The 21220-nt window shown below is 57.5% G+C and overlaps 5 protein-coding genes across 5 annotated transcripts; 2 read left to right on the plus strand and 3 right to left on the minus strand.

The window, feature by feature from the left end:
* Positions 1-4174: 4174 nt before the first annotated feature.
* Positions 4175-6808, plus strand: INS49_013722 (uncharacterized protein; the record flags this gene model as incomplete). The annotated part of the gene is made up of 4 exons (XM_043174417.1): positions 4175-4243; positions 4414-4575; positions 4630-4686; positions 4760-6808. 4 exons carry the CDS (start codon positions 4175-4177, stop codon positions 6806-6808), a joined length of 2337 nt encoding a protein of 778 aa, XP_043021362.1.
* A 725-nt stretch (positions 6809-7533) lies between these two features.
* Positions 7534-9583, minus strand: INS49_013723 (uncharacterized protein; the record flags this gene model as incomplete). Its single annotated transcript, XM_043174418.1, has 3 exons — positions 7534-7832; positions 7911-9344; positions 9430-9583. The coding sequence occupies 3 exons, from the start codon at positions 9581-9583 to the stop codon at positions 7534-7536; spliced, it is 1887 nt and encodes a 628-aa protein (XP_043021363.1).
* An 817-nt stretch (positions 9584-10400) lies between these two features.
* INS49_013724 (uncharacterized protein) lies at positions 10401-12142 on the minus strand (the record flags this gene model as incomplete). The annotated part of the gene is made up of 3 exons (XM_043174419.1): positions 10401-10747; positions 10833-11993; positions 12073-12142. The coding sequence occupies 3 exons, from the start codon at positions 12140-12142 to the stop codon at positions 10401-10403; spliced, it is 1578 nt and encodes a 525-aa protein (XP_043021364.1).
* Positions 12143-14759: 2617 nt separating this feature from the next.
* INS49_013725 (uncharacterized protein) lies at positions 14760-17827 on the plus strand (the record flags this gene model as incomplete). The annotated part of the gene is made up of 5 exons (XM_043174420.1): positions 14760-15471; positions 15535-16022; positions 16072-16174; positions 16286-16517; positions 16573-17827. The coding sequence occupies 5 exons, from the start codon at positions 14760-14762 to the stop codon at positions 17825-17827; spliced, it is 2790 nt and encodes a 929-aa protein (XP_043021365.1).
* Positions 17828-19034: 1207 nt separating this feature from the next.
* Positions 19035-20729, minus strand: INS49_013726 (uncharacterized protein; the record flags this gene model as incomplete). The annotated part of the gene is made up of 2 exons (XM_043174421.1): positions 19035-20578; positions 20639-20729. 2 exons carry the CDS (start codon positions 20727-20729, stop codon positions 19035-19037), a joined length of 1635 nt encoding a protein of 544 aa, XP_043021366.1.
* Between the last annotated feature and the right edge of the window lie 491 nt (positions 20730-21220).

The raw sequence follows: 21220 nt of genomic DNA on the forward strand, positions 1-21220 counted from the left end.
CGACGATTTGCTCGAATTCGAATCCTTTCCTGGTATAGAAACCGGCGCAGCGCGCTGTACAGACTGGCCGCTGGGGAAATCCGGCCGGTCATTGTGAGACAGGCAACAAGTCTTCGTGGTGTCGCATAGAATTGTCGGTTCGGGTATTCGCGTCTGCCCCCCAATCTGTGGGTTAAAAGATACCATCCGTCTTGAGTGCTGTCCCCGGGCACTCCTGTTTCTCGAGAAGCTGGTTTTCGGTGTGGTTTTCATTTTCGGTGGGGATCTTGATCATCTTGGCGAATAAACGGTAGCCAAACGCATATGATATAACGGAGTTGAACGGTTGGCCAGGACCGACGGCGTTTCTCGGGGCTTCTTCACTTCATCGTTTCTTCTTCGCTTCGCTCATCCTCACCATGCCCTTCGTTCGATCGTTAAGATGGCGCGATGGTCCATTCGTCGCCCTCTTATTGCATGTTGCTGTATGGCTAGTAGTAGTGTTTGGGGCGGAGACATTCGTGAGGATGCCCTCCTCCCCAGTGACGAGTCGAGGTGAGGCGTGCAACGTTGGTGTCTTCCTCTTTTTGGAGAGGAGACATGAGCATATATGTACTTACGTATGCACGGTATCTTTTGATGGTTAAGGGAAGATGAGAACAGAAAAGAAAACCCCTCTCGGCGGCAAAAAATTGGTGATGGGAAAAGGGTTGTTGACAGGTGCTTTTCCTCCTTATCTTTTTGGCGAGCTCTGGGATAAATAATGAGAAATGTCAAATTGGATCGAAGTGCATATGAAAGGTTGACTGTTCTCGCCGGGCTGCCGTCGGTCTTGTGACTGCTGCTGCCGCCGAGTGATCGCACTCTGTTGTCCTGATGGCTTCAGGCTTGCGCGCCTCGCGAGGCCTTCATCGTCCAAATCGATCGTAGGTTGGATGGTGTTTGTATCTGTCGTTTCTCTGTTTCTCTGTTTCTCGTCCCAGTGTCGAGCTCACGAACGGCCACGTAGGAGTGAGTGTATGCATGCCGAGCTGCCAGACTTGGGTTCCTTCTCATCGTGTTCCTCGAGTGTGTCGATTCCTCATGTTGGGGGCGCTTGAGCCAACGCGGCACGGTAGTGACTGGATGGCTGGTGAGCTGTGAGTGCCGATCTTGTCTCGTGAGTCCCTCGATCGCGTCGTGTTCCTAGGTCGGACTCAGCTCGAGGGAAGTCTACACCGCGAGTGAGTGAGTGAGTGTGTGTATGGTTGGCATGGCTGGCTGCCATGTCGGTCTCCTCATCCAGTTTCTCGGACAAATCTCATCGTCGAAAAGTGCAAGGGAAGTCACAAGGTGCTGAGTAGTATGTAGATGGCGAGCTGCGAGACCGGATCCTCGTCGAGTTGCCCGGGCGTGTCACTCAAGCTGGACCTGTCGTACCAGAGAACGAAAGCTCGGGACAGCTGGGACTTCCGCGTGAAGCTGACGGGGACGAGGCGGGACGATGGATGGTGTAGGCCACGTGGGATCTGATAATCGCTGGATATGTATGTGCTGGTGGTCGAGTGTGACTGTCAACCGGCCCTGTTGTTGTGTTGCTGTCATGGCGGTGGTGGAATACTGTCGACCCGAGGAAGCTAGCTGGTAAGCTGGACGAGACAGGACAAGGAAGGGGGAGAGGACGGTGGTGATGAAGGCGGGATGCATGAGTGGATCTATATGTCGCGCTGGTTTTGCCAACAGCCGCAGGGCCAACCAACCAAGCCACCCCCCACCCTCTCTGCCTCCCTGGGACCTGTGTTGCTTGGGCCTTGGGAGATCCGGAGCTCCTTCCGGAACCCTTTGGGGCCCCCTAGTGGTCTAGATGATCTAGTGACTGCCGGGGAGGAAGAAAGTCTAAGCCCCACAAGGATCGGGGAGATGCTGGTTCTGGCACCTTCCTTCGCCTGGGGAGATAGTCGTAGCCCTGTCGTCCATGGGTGAGGCTGCAGTGCCACCCCCCGAGTGAGCGAGCGAGTGACACCCGAGCACCAGGAAGGGATCTCTGGCCCGAGCGGAGCGGAGGCAGGGGGACGGGGTGAAGGGCTGGGGTGGGTAGGTGCTGCCCATGGGGCTGGGCTTGCCCGTCAACACCGGGAGGGTTGCCGGAACAAGCAGCCGGTGGGTAGTCGAGCGCGGAGGGACAGACAGGCGGACTGCTGAGGGTTGGGATGAAGGTTCTGGGGCAGGAGAGGACAAGGAGGAGAGTGAGTGTAGAAAGGGAAAGCAGCGCAGAGTCAGTCAGCCAGGTCAGCACGGGATGATGATAGGGTCCGCCGGCGGAGCCCTGCCCTCCCCCAAGGGCCCCCGGTGAGAACCAGAGGGGTGAGGCAAACCTCACAAAGTTTCACTGCATTGGCAGCTAGGACGGAGTGGGAGCAAGGCGGGCTGGCTTATTAAATATGAGTGAGTGTGTACCTGAGAGTGTTCCGGACCACGCCCCCTCCCCTCCATTCGCATCTCTGCTTTGCTGATGGTTACATTGGACCAACAAATGGGACCGTCACGTCTCGCCCGAGTGCCGTGGGCTAGACCCCCAGGTGAATCCAGAGATGCCAGTGAACCAGCCAGCAAAAGACAAAATCGGCCTGGGCCTGTCAAGACCGGCGCCGTTGGAGCTAGGATGGTCTGGGGGAAGCAGGTGGTCATAAGTGCGCCTCATTATCCCGCCGCTAGGCACAAACGGAGCAAGGGACCAGATCTGGACCCTCTGGGAGGTGCTCGAGGTGGTAGTAGCGGGAGAATAGGAAACGGTAGGCACTCGTAGGCTGGCAGGCTGGGCTTCCAGACCTCTGGCTCCTGTCGCGCCTTCTGTGTTTGTGTGTCTTTCTACCCGTCCGGTCCCAGGTGGATTGTCGAATCAGGAGGGGACGTTGCGCCGGCAAGGAGGCCATGACCAGGGCCCAGACTGTCATGGACCCTCTTGGGATCGCTCCGCACCCTGCGGCTTGACTCTGCATGGATGATGCGGCTTCCCGTCGCGCGCAAGCACCTCTCTGGATTCTTGTTCCTGCAACCTGCTCCTCCGTCTCAGCATGGCTGAGTGGCTGGCATCCGGGGGAGGGAAGTTACGTGGAGAGACAGAGAGACACGGCCGAGTCTAGGCGCACAATCTAGTCCAGACCATATGTACCTAGGTCGTCTAATGTCCATACTACAGTGGTAGTACACGCCTGCGTGCCTACCTAGTAGATAGGAGGCGGTCCCATAAGGCAGGAAGAGACGGACGGGCGAGTGGCCCATGTACCAATCGAACTGGAATGATACCCCGGGACGGGAGTCACTAGCCGACACACGACGCTATGCCCCAGTCTCGGCTATTACTGACTGACAGACGGACGGGGCAGAGTGGCAGATAAGGCGGGTTTGAAACTCGACTCTATAGTGCTCGATCCGACCTAGACCAGCCGAGCCCAAGGGCGGAGGTGCTGACCTGACGAGCGCCGCCGCGGGATCCCTGCCGCAACTGCTCGTGTAAGCGTGCGAGCGGGTGGATCGCCGACGACTGGACGAGACAAGGATGGCCGCAGGGTCTGGAAGAGTCCATGAGTTACAGACCCGAGATCCAGACTGTCAGGTCAGGTCAGCTCCTGCTCTTTTGCACACCCTGTGGGCTTGTCTGCGAATGCCGGGTGAGACTGTTTGTTGACCACGGACATTCGAGCCCGCGTATTCTCTCCATCGAGCCGGAGCACTGCAGGTGAAGACATACGTTTCTGTCTCGCCGAGATGGCATGTTGATCTACCATCGTCAACACCCACCCGAGCCAGATGTCAGATCACACGTTCCGTTCCAAAGTCTATACTGTTGGTACTGATGGGATGTTGTGACTCGACAACAGTACCTAGCTATTTCGCGCCAGGCAATCTTGATGCCTGCGCTAGGATGGGGGCAGACTGAGACATCGCACAATTATTCCCGAGACATCCAGGAGAAGGTCGCATTCCCGTGGTACTGCGTTGACACGATCAAAGATAGGCTTTGTGCTCCTCATCATCGCCAGGGATGGTGCAGGTCGCCGTGCATGCCCTGATCCAACGCAACGCGATGCAAGCATGCATGCTGCCCAGGCAGAACAGGTGATGATGGAATTGCCGGGAGGGTTACTTCTTCCAACTGTAGAGGTCGGTCGTGGCTCATCACCATCCGGCGCTGATGAAATAATTAACAAAATCCATGAAGGAGGAGGGGCCCGCGGTTGAGGGCCTTGACGGCTCTTGCGAGGCTCAGAAATGCGATCCCGCCGTGATTGGCCCATAGCTCTCTGACCCCTGCCATGGCGGGACGGCGGCCTGCCCCGCCTACTTTTTTGCCCTCCCTTTTTTGGGCGTTGAGTCACTCGGGGCTGCAAGGGAACACACGCACGCTCTGCAGCTTCCAGACCATGACGTGCATCTTGACTTGATTTCCGCCAGCCCTCGCTGATCCGTCCCTACCTCCGATACAACAACCACCTCTACCGCCCCCAGGTCGCCCGTCATGTCCCAGAAAGGCGGCAAAGCGCCGCAGCCAAGGGCAAGAAGCCCGGTGCCAAGGCTGGAGCAGACGAGAAGCGCGAGGATGCCCTCCAAGCAGTCGTGAGTATGCTAAAGGCATTCTTGTCTCGGATGCCTCGCTGACGCCTCCATCAGATCCTGGCAGACTACTTCCAGGACAGATTCATGCCATTTACCCACGAGAAGCCGAGAGTGAGCAGCACCAACCCCATTCTGTTGTTCTTGCGCGCCGTCCGCCCAAGCTGACCACGGCCCCGCTCTGCAGTGCCTCCTGCCCCTGGCCAACACCCCCCTGATCGAGTACACACTCGAGTTCTTGGACATGAACGGGGTAGAGGATGTCATCGTTTACACCGGAAATCACACAGACCAGATCGAGAGCTACATAAACGAGCACCCCCGATGGAGCCCCACCAGCAAGATGAACCCTTTCACGTCCCTCGACTTCATACGAGTATCGGACGCCAGCTCCGTCGGCGACTTCCTCCGTGACCTGGACGGGCGGGGCTTGGTTTCGGGTGACTTCATCCTGGTCCATGGTGACTGTGTTGCAAACATCCAGTTGGATGCCGCTCTGGCAGCCCACAAGGCCAGGCGTGAGGCAAACCGGGACAATATCATGACTGTCGTGCTCAGATCCGGTGGCGTGAGCGAGCACCGCGCCAAGCCCAAGGGCTTCACGCCCATCTTTGCCGTCGAATCAAATACGAGCCGATGTCTGCATTACGAGGAGATGAACCCCCTGCAGAGTGACCATTACGCCATCCTGGACCCAGCAATTTTCGAACATGACGCATTAGAAATCCGAACCGATCTCATCGACCCCGGCATCGACATCTGTACACCCGACGTGCTAGCCCTGTGGTCAGAAAGCTTTGACTACGAGCTTCCCCGGAAGAACTTTCTGCACGGCGTCTTGAAGGACTGGGAGCTCAACGGCAAACTCATATACACCCACATCGTGGATGACGGCTACGCTGCAAGAGCCAGCAGTCTACAAATGTACGAATCCATCACGCGAGACGTTCTGGGCGGATGGACTTTCCCTCTTGTGCCCGACTCAAATCTGGTGTCGGGCCACTCATATGTCATGACCAAAGGAGGCGTGAGCCGAGAGAAAGGAGTCAAACTCGAATCGGATACGTTCGCCTCCAAGTCGGTGTTTGGTAGTAGGGTCACCGTTTCCAGTGGCAGCAGAGTAACCAACAGCGTTGTCGGAAGGCGATGCTTCATCGGCAAGAATGTCACCATTGAGGACAGCTACATATGGGACGACGCGACGATTGAGGACGGTACGACCGTAACGCGTTCTATTATCGGCGAGTCAGTTACTGTGGGCAAGAACTGCAAGATTGGTGCGGGATCAATAATATCGAACGGCGTCACCATCAGCGATGGCATCTCGATCTCCCCATCAACAGTACTGTCGGTCATCACGCACGAGAAGAAGCCTGTAAAGAGTGACACCAAGCTTCTCGGGCCGAAGGGCAGGGGAGCCATTTACAGATACGAGGACGAGGATGAGGATGAGGACGACATCGACCCCTCAGACCCGTCACAACTCCAGAAACCCCTCATCTACTCGATCGAGAAGTTCAACATCTCCACATCGTCCGTCTCCACCCTCTCCTCAGAAATCGAATCCGACTCGGAGGACGACGAGCCGGCCGCCGCAGCAGACCCCATCCAACGCCAACGTCTTTCATCCTTCGCCTCTGACGACTCCGGGTCAGGCCACAGCAAGGCGGCCTTCCACAAGGAGGCCGTCAACGGGCTCCTCGACGCCCTCCGCGGCGAGGAGAACGACTTCGACGGCGCCAAGCTCGAGTTCATGGGCCTGCGCCTCAGCCAGGACGCGTCGGACACCTCGGTGCGGCGGGCGGTGGCGGCGGCGTTCGTGCGGCGGGCCGCGGAGCTCCTTCAGCCCGGGCACGGCGGGCCGCTGGAGCCGTCCAAGGCGGCGGAGCAGGCGGTCGCCTCTAAGACCGGCACGGCCAAGTTCCTCCGCGAGGTGGGCGTGGGCGGCGGCAGCGTGGCTGAGCAGGTCGAGTTCGTGCTGGCGCTGCAGAAGGCGCTCGTGGGCCACAGCGAGGTCGAGACGCCGCGCGCGGGCACGCTGCTCGCCGTCATGCTGCAGCAGATGTACAACGAGGACGTCGTCGAAGAGGACGGCATCCTGGCGTGGTGGGCCGACGGGCGCGCCGCCGACGGCGAGAGCATGTCCGTCGTCCGGGGCAGGTGCAAGGTCCTCGTGGACTGGCTGGAGGAGGCGGATAGTGAGGACGACGATGATGATGGGGACGACAGCGACTAGGAGACACTGCCCTCGACATGATTCAGGGAGGGGATGGATCGCACTCCTCGGTTCCATTACGGGGGAAGCCGTTGCAATTATTGAATTATTGCACGCCTTAGACAGACATCGCAGCAGTCTCACATGACTTGGAATTCAAGCTGCAATCACCACGAAAGTCGCATCCTCTCAGGAATGAGGCCACGCTTGGACTGGAACACAGGATCAAGTGCTATCGCGCAAGGAAGAAGAGAAGAAGTAGAAGGGCATGGAGAGTCGACTTTAGGGTTACTTCCATGCGTCGAAATGGGCTACGAGCACCCTAGCTTCCTGGCAATGATACTTCTGACTCGATGCTTATATTGTACAGTAGATGGTTGTGTGTCTCTGCGCCGACAAGCATTCCGCATCCCGCGGCGGAGCCAGCCAAACAACCTCCTCGCTCTGACCTCCTCCAAGAAAAGAGCGTATCTAGTTCGATTCCTCCGTTCCTGTCCTCCTCTTTCTTAACCGCCGGTGACTCCTCTGAGCTGGCTCCGCTCTCCCACTCTGCTCATGAAGAGCGAAGGAACCACGCCACCGTCGCTGCCGTCCGCCCGGCCGGACAGAACGGATGTAAACATACATGCGCGTATGCGTATATAAACGTACATAGGAGTTTCTCAGCAGTACTTCTAAGCCAATGTTCATAGACTGGTACCTGTACAGGGTAGGTCGTACAGGGCGCCCCAGGCATGGGCGTCCGCTCAGTAGAAGCCCAGCAGGTCCGCCGCCTCGGGGACGTTGTCGAGCATGTTGTCGACGTGTCTGGACGCCCAGGAAGCACGGCTCCACGGGGCCTTCGGGTATCGCGAGGGCGGGGCAAGGGGCAAGGCAGGCCGAGCGGCACTGGAGTCTATGACCTCGACGCGCTCTACACGAGTCACCTTGACCGCGGTCAGGATATTGGTGTCCCTGTTGCCCTCATGGGGGATTTCGATGGGAGATTGTTGTTGTTGGGGTTCGCTCTCCTTGTTCTCATCTCCATGGATGGTTGGAACTCCGACTTGCCGCTGCTAGTAGTAGTTTTGCAAGTTCTCGGGCCCGCCTCCTCCGGATCCGCCACCGCTGGGCCTCGACGAACCACTGAATTCGCGCGTGCCGACGTCGTCCAGGGAGCGGTAGTGGTTACCTCGCCCTCCGCGACCTCCGCGGCCGCGTGCACCGCCCCGTCCGCCCTTGGGACCCTGTCCCCCGCGATAGCCGCCGCCACCGCCACGGAATTGGCCGAATGCCGTTCGGCCTTTTCCACCGCCGTGGTTGTTGTTATTGTTGTTGTTGTTGTTGTTGAAATGCTCCCTGCGTTGGTTGAAGTGGCCGCCTCCCCGGTCACTTGGAGAATCGTCGCCGGCGTACTTCCTCTTGGATGTCTTATTGGGGAACAGGCTCTCGTAGGCATTCTCACTAGGGTCCTCGGGCTCGATCCTCAAAAGCACCTTCTCGTTGACGGTCGTCTCGAACTCGAAGGCCTTGTCGGGCGGCACAGGTTGCCAGTTCTTGATCTTGGCAGCATCAATGGGTTTGGCGCCTTTTCGCAGTGCTAGGACCACGAGCGGGCTGGGATTGTCGGTATGGAATTTTGCGGTGCTGGGCACAGGCCTCAAGCACGCAGCCCATATGCTATTCTCATGGCAGGCTGTCCCTGTGACCACCCACTTCATCTTGCTGCCCATACCGCCTACCTTCTCCAGAATGCTAGCCGGACAAGGCCGCGGGCAGATCATGATGTTGTTGGCGTGGTATTTCAGGTCCTGGGCCGGCACTCCCAGGGGGATCTGCGCCAGAGTAAGCAGCCTCTTGGTATCTGCCTGATCGATCATGTACCCCGTGAAGAAGACCGTCTTCTTCATGACTAGCTTCTCGCGCGCCTTCGTCCGGCTCATCGCTGTGTCGTTGTGGTCATTGATCAGCTTCTGCACCTCGGCAATCTCCACCACCGGATCGAGATTCGTGGACATATCTGCGACCTCGATGACCTCGGCGAGTATGGGGCTCCTCGCAGCCCCCGGCCCAGCGATCTGCAGTCTCTTGTTGTACTCCTGAAAGAAGTCCCGGAAGTCCCTGACGTGCTTCACACGGTCCTCGTAGATCCTGATCTCTTCGGCGGTCTTATACGTCTCCATGAGATTCCGCAGGAAGACCTGCTTGAAGTGCATTGTGGAGTTGAACCGCTCGTTGTTGGGGCCGACGGCGGGCTTGAGCGAAACCATATCGAAATCCAGACCTCTCGACGCGGCGATGCGCTTGACCAACTCGCCAAAGCCAGACTCGGACCGGCCCGTCAGCAGCACGCACAGCGCGTCCTTCTGCCTTATGCTCAGCTTCACGAGCTCCACAATCTTCTCGTTCCACCAGCCGTCCCAGGCGCGCGGCTCCTCCTTCTCGATGCCCTCGCCTGTTGCCTCGAGGATGCGCGAGTCGTGCCACCATCCGCCGTTGGCGAAGGCGTCCTGATTGGAGAGGAGACCTATTGTCATTCCATTCCATAGCTTCTGGTTGGGTAAGGGGGTCTTGAACACTGCGACGCGGCCGGATATCTGGTCAGTGCTGACGCTGGTGGACTCAACGGGTTGCGTGGACCGAAGGTCGCAGGTGAGACTTACGTGTGTTGTCGAAATCGTAGACGTGTAGCGACCTGATCTCTTCAACGGGGGGCAGCTGGTTTGCAGAGACGGACCACCTGCTCATGGAGGTCGGGTTCAATGGCGCCTGCTGGCCATGCTGGGCCAGGGCGCCAGGGCCATAGTTTGGGGCCATGGGAGGCTGTGGTGGAACTGACAACTTCTTCGAGACAATGCGAAGCCTTCGAAGCCGGGCGGCCAGCATGTGAGGAGCGATTAACAGAGTGTTGGGATTGTTGAAGCTTGTTCGACAGCCGACTTCAACGCCAGTGGAACATGGCAGTATGTAGTCTAGTGTAGCGCGCGTATCTGCGAATTGGCGATGAGGTTGTTGATCAAGGGTCGCGGGGTTGTGGCAGGGTTCTGAAAAGTTACTGTGGACCGACGTCAGTTATCGAGCTTACTCAAGGTGCTGAAGGCTCCCTGCAGGAACTCGATGTCCTAGCGCGAGCTACAGTAGCCTGACTGCCCCAGAAGCTGTTCAGCACGTACACCGTGCACTCCCTGCTACCCCAGATTACTACCTCAACCAAAGAGGATTTCCGTGACTGGATCCACCTCTATCCCATTACACATGCTGGCGCGTTGGCATCTACCATATGTCTGCAAATGCAGCTGTCACAGGCTTGGGCTGGCATGTGGAGCTTCGTCTTCCTCAGCGTGGATTTTCATCTCCAAGCACATTGCCCTCGGTGTTTAACATTTCTTGTCTTGACGCCAATATCTAAGCCGGGCCCCCCCCCCCCCCCCGCCCGAAGAACTGGTAATAGCTGTGGCCAATAGACCCATCTGACCATGCGTCGAGTCCGTCTTGTAAATCTCACGCAAGCACTGCCCAAGGATGCTTTTAGTTCGAAATTCTGTATACATAATTGGACCTATATAAGTGCGCGGTGTATGCTATCTGTATATTGCACACATCCTGATCCGTAGCCACTCCCCTCGGTCTCAGCTTAGCCCTGCGCTCTCGTCACATTACTGATCAGCCTCCACAGAGTCGGATCAGACCCGTCGATCTGCCACTCCTGGATCAGCCCACCGGGGGACAGAGAGTATGCCCGTAAGTCATAATCAAGAGCTAGGGCCGTCGCATTCACCTCCGCTGGCGCCAGCCCCGTCTGCCACGGCCCGCCCAGGGACTTCTGCCAGTGCAGGACGACGGTACCGTTCTGGAAAAGGATTGTGATGAGGGTATGGCCCAGGCCGCCCTCGCTGTCGACGTTGCCGGTCTCGCTTGCGTACGCCACGACGGCCACATCGGGCGGCGTGACTTGATCGCCCAGCGATGCCTCAAAGCTACCTGGAGTTTGTGGGTCAGATATGCTGCGTCGGCACTCACACCAGTGTGTGAGTCGGAAGGGAGCACGTAGAGCATGCGGCCATACCGTTCGTCCACGTCCCATTCACGAATATGTACTCCTCCAACTGGTGGCTCACGTCGTAGTACATCCGCATCCCGCTCGGCTCCACCCCGGGGCCTGGTGAGAACCTCGTCACGGCGAGACTGGAGTTCATCTCCAGCTGCGGCAGCCGCAGCTCAGGCACCTCGTCACCCGAGAGGTTTGTCACATTCCATATCATCCAGTTCTGGACCGGGCTCGACGCGAGCATCAAGTCGTTGTTGGCACCCTGGTAGAGCAGCCGGCTGTGCTGCGAGCACCTGTCCGCCGCGCACTGGTCGCGGTACGCGGCCAGCTGCGAGCCCCTCGCGAAGCCTGTGGTGAATATGACCTGGTATGTCTGCAGACCCTCCTGATGCCATAGCAGGTCCTTGGAGGGGTCCGTCTGCGGCACGCTCCACGTCCAGATCTGGTAAGGTACGTTGGACATCGACATGAAGTACAGGTCGACCCAGAAGTGCGGCAGGTCGTCTCGGTCTACTGCGTCCGGAGCTACGGCGGTGAGCGGCGTGCCAGCCCTGGGGAAGACGGACGATCCGCCGTCAGTCATGGATTGCGAGACGTTCTCGAACGTCCAGCCCACATCTGAGTTGTTCCACCGCGCGCGCATGATGGCCAAGGACCCGGAGAGCTGGAAGAAGACCGACTTGTCTGTCGTGTTGCCCTCGTTCTGGAAGGCGACTGCGGCAAGCTTTGACGTGCCGAGGATGTCGTACTGGCCTGGGTTTGTGTCCTTTTCATCTTCTTGCCGACGCCCGAGGAGGACGCCGAGGACAGTGGCCACCACCACGATGACGACGAATATCACGACCACCAGCAGAACGTTCCGGACCGTCTTGGACATCCGTCTCCATAATGTTCCTACTCCCCTCGGGACTAGACCACTATGCCTGGCGTTTGGTGCGGCGACGACTTCGGTCGCCACCGACTTGTCCGTCGTGTCGAGGCTGTGGGCATCTGGCCAGGTGATGTTCGTACTGATGACCTGGGGGACAATGACGGAGGACGTCTCGCTGAAATGCCTCTCACGTGCGACCGTGGGACTGTCGAGCTCGATCGGGCTGAAGCATTCCTTCTCCCGCGTGTCGTCATCATCCACGTGCCGGGGCACACCGAGGCTCTGTGTGTTCTCGCTTTTTGGGGAACCTGGGGAGGATTCCCGTCGGCTTTCTTCCCGAATTTGGTTGCTCATCCCGTATGGCAAGAGCAGAAAGTAATAGAGAACTTTGCACGCTGTGTGGGGTGAAGAGAACGCCGTGAAGACCAATATGGCCCAGGAACAGGGCAAGGTCCATCGCTGCGCCTAGATGCGGCCGCGCAGCCCAGCCCACAGGGCTGTTGATCAGGAGTCCAATAGTGCTTCTTGCCGGATCCTACCAGCCACGCTGGATAAGTAAGTCGTTTTCAACTGGCTCAACGAAAAGACCGCAGAGAGGTGGGGGTGCCCGGGTGTCGAAGTGAGGCTGAGGATGGGGCCAAACTGCTTATTGCAGAGACACGACGCAGATTGGACAGTCTCATTGGACTCTGCAGGAAGGAAGGCGCCTCACCTCTAAGTACCTAGTCGGTAGCTCTAGGCAGCATCCCAGGAATTTGGCTGCAGGATATTTAGATACGTCTCCCGGAAACTCGCCCGACTTGCACGTTGTACGGGCTATCCGGTGGATGGTTCTGGTTAATGTGAAGGGTCAATTTGTCAACCAAGGGCAACCAAGGCTCGAGTATCCAACCCTCCAAACCTCATAGTGAAAATTGGCCCTCTGTGATTCTACCTCTACGGAAAGTCTCGCAGAAATGGCCCAACTGCCCTCGTTGTCTATCTATAGGGTGATCATATCCCGATTTCTCAACTCGCTGAATGACACAGTGAAGGTCATCGCTGCGTCGGGTCTAGCAAAACTGCTTGTTCAAGGTGCGGAGGCTCCCCGAAACCACGCAATGCACGGCCATACGAAATATTGATGCTGAGTGTTATGTCTGGCAGTGTGAGTACAGTACATCAGTTTGAGGCGATTGCGAGCACAAAAGCCAGCACAGCAAACCCGGGCATGTGAAGTTTGCACGATCGATGAGTATCGGTCTGTCACTCCACTTCGGGGATGCAAGGTGTAGAAAGTCTCGAGACAACACACTAGAAGAGGTTATCCCGCAGGAGGACATTCAACAGGAGACTATTCAACAAGAGGCTGTCTTACAGCAGGTCACCCTATAGTGGGCTGTACCATGGTAGGTTATCCCATGGTAGGTTATCCTATGGTAGGCTACCCTATGGTAGATTATGCCATAGTAGGTTGTCCTATAGTAGATTGTAGCACGACGAGTGTGATCAAGGATGCAACTTGGATTTACCCAGGGGGGGAGAAAAACCTCCTGGCACTGGCCTTGATCCAGCCAGCGAACACAAGCTAGGAAAATTCCCCGGATTGGACCCTGAAATTCATGCGAACGACCCCGGATAAGGGTAACCTTGGTCGCCGTGCCAGATCAAATCTGATATGATGTCGTATGTGAGTTCCCGACCATCAGGGGTATGCAGACAGCTTGACTATTTCCTGCAATTTGCAACAGCCGATCCATTGTGTGTTTACCACGTTACAGACCTTGACATTAGTGCCGGGGCTGTGCATGTTAGAGGGAGAGCCCGAGGTTACTGCCGTGGCGCTGAGGAAGTGAGGTCGACGATAGTGACCCACCCACGGCTGTCACCAGTGGCGCAAAAAGGGCTTAGTGCGAACACCTCCGGGCAGCAACAGGCCAGGAATCATCAGCAAGCTACGTCATAGCCGCGCCTGTCTGGGATACCACTGTACACAAAGCTACAATAACCTTGACTGATTGTCGGGCTGAAAGTTGCAAAGGGGAGCGATCGACAGCAGGGGCTGGAACTTTGCTCGAGTCTATTCCGTAGCACATATTTGGTTCGACAAGGTAGGCTGCGGAGGTAAGAAGATGAGAAGGTAGGAAGTCGCCGTAAAAGAGGTTGTCCAAAGAGAGTACATGCGTAGAGCACAGTACTGAGTATTTCACATGCCAGCACTCGGGAACCCTGTGGATTACACCACACAGCACATGGACCCATCAACGCAGCACATGTTGGGTGGAGCTTAGATGCTGAGGTGTCGGCCGCCGTCGCTGAGAGAGGGCCCAGGATTCGCCAATGACCCAGCAAAGCTACCGTGGAGCTGGTGAACCGTAGCGTCGGGAGCCCCGTCCTGGGAACAGTCCTGTAACCCCCCCCCCCAAGAATTCGACATCGGAGACTTTTGGATCCCTGCCGGGTGTTGAGGCCGCGAGCCTTGGAAGGGGTCCAGTCTGGGCCAGTTTGGGGTAGCTTCACCCACACCAACTGACACCACAAAGCCTGACATTCCTTCCCACCAAGGGTCCTTCCAAGATTGTTGCGGTGGTGCCATCTAATCTAGCCATGTCCTGCGTGGCATGGGCCGTAGATACCGAATGTGGACGGGTATTTATGTACCTAAGTAGATTCCCTTGTGCTGCTGCGTCACTGCCCAGAGGTGGACGATTCATAACTCCTTCCTCCCTCTCCGCTTCCGTACGACCTCTGTCCTGTCGAGCTCCGGAATCCACAACCGTCAAAACGCCCAGCTTCAGCTTCAGCATCAGCTGCATCTGGCTCTTGCAGCAATACCCCTCCCTCCTGACCGAGACAACCGCCAGACCAAGCTCCTAATCAACAAAGGCCAAAGCCCAAATCATAACAGTCGCCCGTGTGACGTGCTACCACCTAAAAGGATATTAGCACTGACCAAAGCGGCTGACACAGCGGTGCTGGCGTAGCAGCGTACCAGAAACGACCGACCACACAGGAGACAGTAGCAGCTGCTGCTAGCTACGTCAACGAGCATCATTCTGTTTCGCGCTGGAGAGTCGAGCCTCGGGCACAGCACCATGGCTGCCAATCCCCCACATACCAGTGGCCCTCACCTGCCCTCGGCCTCGGCCTCTGCTGTCAACGGGACGACCAGCTATGACTATTCGAGCAACACTTATTACCACCAGCCCGCACCAGTGCCTGCTAGCCACGGCGCCCTTTTGGATCAACCTTCGTCATCGACGCAGGACCACGGCGATCCCTATTCTACGTCGCACAGCCGCCATCCCCAGTTTCCCGACCACCAGGAAAACGAGCAGACCCTCTCCAACACCCTCGCGAATTCGCACCATCACGCTATTATCGACCACCTCATCGCGCCCGCTCCTACCAGATTCGGCGGCGGGCCCAAGTTTACCGAGGAATGGGATGCTAGCCAGCGCGGAAGCTCCATCATCAACGGTCCTGTCCCCCGTCGCAACAACACCATGGCGGGCAGCATACAGCGCTCCAACTCCTTCTCCGGCTCCACCACTGGCAGCGCCCTCGGCGGGCTGGATGGCCACAGCAGCGTCCAGCTGTCGCGGAACAACACCCTCAAGAAGAGGTCTTCGCTGCGAAGGGCTAGCAGTATGAGGAGGTCTGGCAGCCGTCGGAGCATGAAGGCCGGCAGTGTCAGGAGCCTGGCGCTGCAGAGCAACCCGGATGAGGATGAGCTGCACAGCGCCTTCCACTGTCCAGTGCCCACCAAGGGCAATCCGACTGAAGCCCTTGCCAACCGCTTCCAAGGTACGTATTTCCCGATCGATTCCAGCGATCCCGAACCACGAAGCTGAACCTCGCTCTCCACAGAATGGCGCAAGGTCCTAAAGGACTTGATCACCTACTTCAAAGAGATCCAGACTCACTATGAATCAAAGTCCAAATCGCTAGTGAAGCTTGCCAACGTTTTGAACAATGTGCATATGCCGCCAGGGTTCCTGTCCTCCGGCGGCCTCGACGATGCAGTGCAGGTCTTGCGCAACTACAACTCACAGGCCATAATTGAAGCAAACAAAGCCCGCGAAATCGAGGAGGATGTCATCTTGGCTCTGACGGGGCTGAGAAGCGATCTGCAACTTAAAATAAAGGAAATCAAAGGTCTATCGGGCGACTTCAAGAACTCGGTTGAGAAGGAGATGGACGCAACGGCCCGCGTTGTCAGCACCCTCCAGGAAGTACTCGGCAAGACCGATCTTGACTCTGCCTTGACGACCGGCAAGGAGGACCCGTACCTTCTGCGCCTGGCCGTGGATAGGCAGCTTGAGAGGCAGCTCGATGAGGAGAACTACTTACACCAGGTGAGAACACCCGGAATGCGGCCCCAACCTATATACTAAGTCAATGCAGGCCTATCTGAATCTGGAAAACTCTGGCCGCGAGCTTGAGTCTATTGTCGTTGGGGAGATTCAAAAGTCTTATAACGCCTACGCCGGCATCATGAAGCGGGAAGGTAACGACCCCGTGCACCGCCCCCTACACTCAGACCTCCCCTTTTCAGCTCTTCGTCCTCCAGACCCCCATGGCCTTGGCCCCTAGGATTTCACTGATCAATTTAATTTAGCTGAGGCTGCCTGGAATGCTATCGAGGAGCTCCGTGTAGGACCCGTTGCCATGCCCAAGGACCACGAATGGGCCAGCTTTGTGAAGAAGGACGACCAATTCGTGGATCCAAATATTCCCATCCGGTCCTCACAATTCATACACTATCCTGGAAAAGATCACTATGCTTGCCAGGAGATTAGGGCCGGTCTTCTCGAACGGAAGACGAAGTACCTCAAGAGCTATAGTGCTGGGTGGCAAGTATAGCCCTTTTCAAGACTGATGCACCTTTACTGACTCCACGTCTAGGTACGTGCTCTCTCCAACTCATCTTCATGAGTTCAAATCTGCGGACAAGACACAGTCTCCTGTCATGTCTCTCTACCTCCCGGAACAGAAATTGGGGTCCCGCTCGCAGGTCGGTGGAAGCTCGCCGAAGTTCATCCTGAAGGGCCGACAGACCGGCGGCGTTCATAGGGGACACTCGTGGGTCTTCCGTGCCGAGAGCTTCGACACCATGTTGGCTTGGTACGAGGACATCAAGGCCCTCACCGAGAAGACCCCCCAGGAACGGTCCGAGTTCGTCCGTGGCCACTCGAGAAGCTTCAGCCGATCCTCATCGCGACGATCGGTGTCCAGTGACGGAGTTGTCGACGAGGACGACGAGGAACCGTACTCGGCACACAATTCCGCAGCGGCGCTCGGCCAGCCGGGCTCAGCATACCAGCAAGACGTACCGAGACGTCCCTCTCCAGGTGGGCGATTTCCGTCAGATCTCCAGGTCACCGCACAACGAGGCTTACAGGCTCCCCTCTCGCCCTCTAGCTCAAGCTCGCAGGGCTTCAACGATAGGCAGCAACGACCAAGGAACGACCGCGATATTGTAGCTGCGGCAGGAGCCCTACCAGGAAGCAGCTTTGAACAGCATTACCCGTCCGCGACAGCGGCGCCAAGGGAGCCGGGATTCGATTATGGCAGTGCTGTTCACGCTCCGATTGAGCAGACCCACGCCCGTGCCGCTGAGGCCAGCCAGGAGGCCCGAGAGGATGGCATAAACCCATACACAAACGAGTCAGTTCAGAACCAAGGTGGATATGTGCTCTACGATCACCAGCCAGCCACGAACACTGCCAGACAGGCACATAGCGATGATACCAAGACCGAAGCTTTGAGGATGCGGAGGAAGAGCAGCCATGAGGCCAATTGGTTGGGCGGGGGCCCTGTGGAGGCTGCTGCCATCCCAGTCGTTGCCGACAGAAACAACCGGCAACCCAATGACCGAAGTGGTGGCATCAATAACACAGGTGTTTGTATGGATGGCACCTTGAACAACGACCAGGCTATCTCGGCGCATGAATATCAGTACTTTAACTTGAAAAAGCTCCCACAAACAACGATCGCGCCCATGCCATCGGAGCACACGCACAACACGGCGGAACACCTGAACAGACCGGCACCTAGCGAGAGGACGGAGAGCGACGCCACGCTTAGTAGCCAGGTCACGGTGCCGACCATCTCGAACCTACACATCCCAGGCGAGTATCCGAAAGCGTCCGCGAATTAGACCAGAAAAGTGGCTTGATGGAGTTTGGCATACTGCGGAATGGGCATGGGACGGGAAGACGGGGAATTATACACGATGGGTTGGTGGAATTGGGGGGTCTTCTGTTCTGGAGTTGTCTAAATACCCGTTGCGCTTTCAGGTCTCCTTGGTCTTGCTGTCTTTTCAGCTTTCGCTTTCTCTCTGTCTCTCACACTCACTCGCTCTCACTTCCTTTACCTCATCTATAAACACGTATGTATAGCCTGCTCGACTGTGGGTTTTGCTTGAAACCTTGATATGAAATAAGAAGAATGTCTATCATCAACCCCCTTCTGGACTATTGGGGCTCAGTGTTCTTGTATTGTGCTAGGGAGATTTGGGGGGGTGGGGGCGCGCTTGTGGCAACGAGTACGGCCCCTGGCCCAGCGCACGCCGTGGGACGTAGGAGCCTGTCTCCGCGGGCTAATTATTGAAAAGGGTCCGGAGATTCGCACCTGTTAAAACGAAGGGTACACCGGTCCATCGCGGGCACTAAACCACATGAGAATTCGCACACCTAGCACCTAACAGCCACACCCAATTTACATACATAATACTCATATGGGTATTAGGTGTGTATATGTATAGGTGTGTATGTGTGTAGGTGTTGAGTGTGTGGGTGTGTGAATCAGGCCTGGGTGATGCGCTCTGATTACCTATAGCTTTGGCGCGAGTTGATGTATCGGTGCACCCTCCGCTTTTGCAGGTGCGAATCTCCATTTTCATCGAAAAAAGATGGTCACAGGCAGACAGGCAGACAAGAACTACAGCTTCACCCATGGGATTCCTCGATTTAGAATGCTCGTCGCATATGTTTCCCTGTCTTATACCTCATTAAACCTGAAAGTATTCCGTGCCCTGCCTTGGGACTTTCCCCCGTCCTGACCCGCCCATCGACCCGCCTGCCTCTCCGTGACACTCACCTCCCTGTCCAGTCCGTGATGCCTCAGTCGGCATGGGCGCAGACAGAGAAGGAGGAGAAAGGCGGAAATTAGAGGAACAACAAAACAACCAGCCCTGTCCGAAGCTATGTATGCGCCGTTTCCCTTGTGCTATGCCATGGTATTGGAAGAAATAAATAGAAAAATGTAGTGGCTGGTTTGATTACTACGCTCGGCACGACGGCCCACCTGGCACAAGGCATCTCATCTTGAGTGCCTCATCAGAACATCAAAGGAGCCTCTCGTCATTACGACGCCTGCGCAGAGGACGCTGCTGCCGGGGTCGGAGGCGGCGCCTCTGCGACTCTCAGCCTCGTCCTACGAGGAGGCGGCGTCTTGGGCGGAAGCTTCTTTGCAGGCGCGCCGCCATTGCTGGCGCTGTTGCTGTTGATGTTGTTACTGGTGCTGTTGTTGCCGCTGCCGTTGACCAGCACCTCAGGCAGGACGGGCGTGGTAGGCTTGCCGTGCCTGTGCCTCGGCACCGCGGGCAGGACCTTCTTAGGTTTCGGCGCCGCCTCCGTCCCTGTCCCTGCCGCTGGCGCCGGTGCGGCCCCCGTCAGCTCCTGTTTTACCTCCTCCGCTGCATCCTTGGCGTCGGCCGCGGCGGGCCTGGTCCGGCTGGGCGTCTTGACCCCGGGCTTCTCCATGACGGCGGCGACGTCGACGACGCTGACGTTGCTCTGTGTCTGGGAGTGCGATAGGCTAATTCCCAGGAACTTGCGGGCGACCTCGCCCTCGGCGCTCTCGCCCAGCCACTTGACCTTGGACACGCGGTCGACCAGGCGCAGGGTGGTCTCGTCGGCGGGGGCGAAGTGGAGGCTGCCCTCGCCGCTGAGAATGGACAGAACCTTGAGGATCTCCTCGCGCTTGTAGTGCGGCGGGTGGCTCAGCTGGGTGTGCGCCAGGAGGGGGTACAGCACACGCAGGTAGGTGTGGCGCAGCGACATGGACTCGTCTGGGAGATCGAGGAGGTTGCGGATGATGACGTCCAGGAGGACGCGCAGGTCGTTGGTGTAGAAGTACTCGTAGGTGCCCTTGGTCGTGAACAGGAGGTAGAGCAGCTTCAGTATCAGGAGCTGCAGCGACGTCTCCGTCTCCCTGTTCAGCAGGAGGATGATGTTCTCGCCGAACGTCCTGAAGCTGGGGCCGTGGAGGCTGAGTATCTTGATGACCCGATTCGTTATGGGGACCGCCGGCGTGGAAGCATCGACGGCGGCGGTAGTAGCGGCGACCATGTACTGCTCATTCATGACCAACAGCACCCGTATGATTGGGTAGTGATATGGGTCGTTCACGTCGTCCGAGAGGCCCTCGATCAGCTGGAACATATAGGTGACGAAGTCGTCGTCGACACACAGCAGGTCGTCGAGGCGCAGGCGCTCGATGCGCGCCATCTCGTACATGAGCTCCAGCAGCAGCCGGTGCAGCCTCCTGTCATCATCCCTGCGGCTCTTGATCAGCTCTACCAGCTTGGGGAAACATCCCTCGTCTATCATGGACTTGAAGGTGGTCTCGTCGGATCGGCCGTCGAGCAGCAGGAAGTTGGCGATGACGTTGAGGGAGCTCGGGTCGTCCTCCTGGAGCAGGCTATACATGATCTGGGTGCGGACGTATTCCTGGTTCGCGCAGAAGATCTGGCTTTCGATGAGCATCTGGGAGCAGGTGGCAACGTCATCCTCGCTGTGGAGGAAGGTGTCGCGGCAGGTAGAGACGAGGTAGAGCCAGGACCGCAGGGAGTCGTCGATGGTCTCGTGCGAGTCGCATTGTGCCACCGATACGATTTCTCGGAGCTCTACAACCCTCAGAATGGTCAGCCGTCAGCGTCACTTGACTGCCTGGGTGATGCGATCACCGTCGCGCGAAGGCGGGAGTGCGAACTGGAGGGTGGACTGACCGTCCCAGAACTGCTCTTCTGTCTCCACGGACACTTCAATGTCCGCCATGATGAAGGTAGGAAGCCGCGAGCTTTCGCACTATCATCACGAAGCAGCCGAGTCGCACGACGACGGGCGCGGTGTCGTAAGAACAAAGAGAGTAAGAAAAATGGCGGGTTTTGGCTCGGGACTGGTGGCAGCGCAAAGAATGCCCGGGTTGGATATTTCTGGGGGTTGTTTTGTTCTGGGGGGGTTGGAAACGTCCCGAGGTCGGGTGTGCAGCAGATACGAACAAAGTTGGAGATTCAATTTAGTCTGAGTTGACCGCACCTGCAGGCGAGGCAGCGCGTGGGACCGCCAACACCGCCCAGCCTGACATCCAGCCCACCTGCAAGTCCAGTCAGTGGGCACCGCGCAGGAGCCAAGTGTGGGGAAAAGGAGTCGTTGCATACGGACCCCGCCGCGACGCATCCCGGTTTGGCAGCCGTTTTGAGTATGTGTGGCCAAGCTCTGCCGTTCTCGAGCCATCTCGACCACTGACCCTGATGGCATTCCGAAAC

The sequence above is a fragment of the Diaporthe citri genome (assembly GCF_014595645.1).
Source record: "Diaporthe citri strain NFHF-8-4 chromosome Unknown scaffold_7, whole genome shotgun sequence".
Classification (NCBI taxonomy): domain Eukaryota; kingdom Fungi; phylum Ascomycota; class Sordariomycetes; order Diaporthales; family Diaporthaceae; genus Diaporthe; species Diaporthe citri.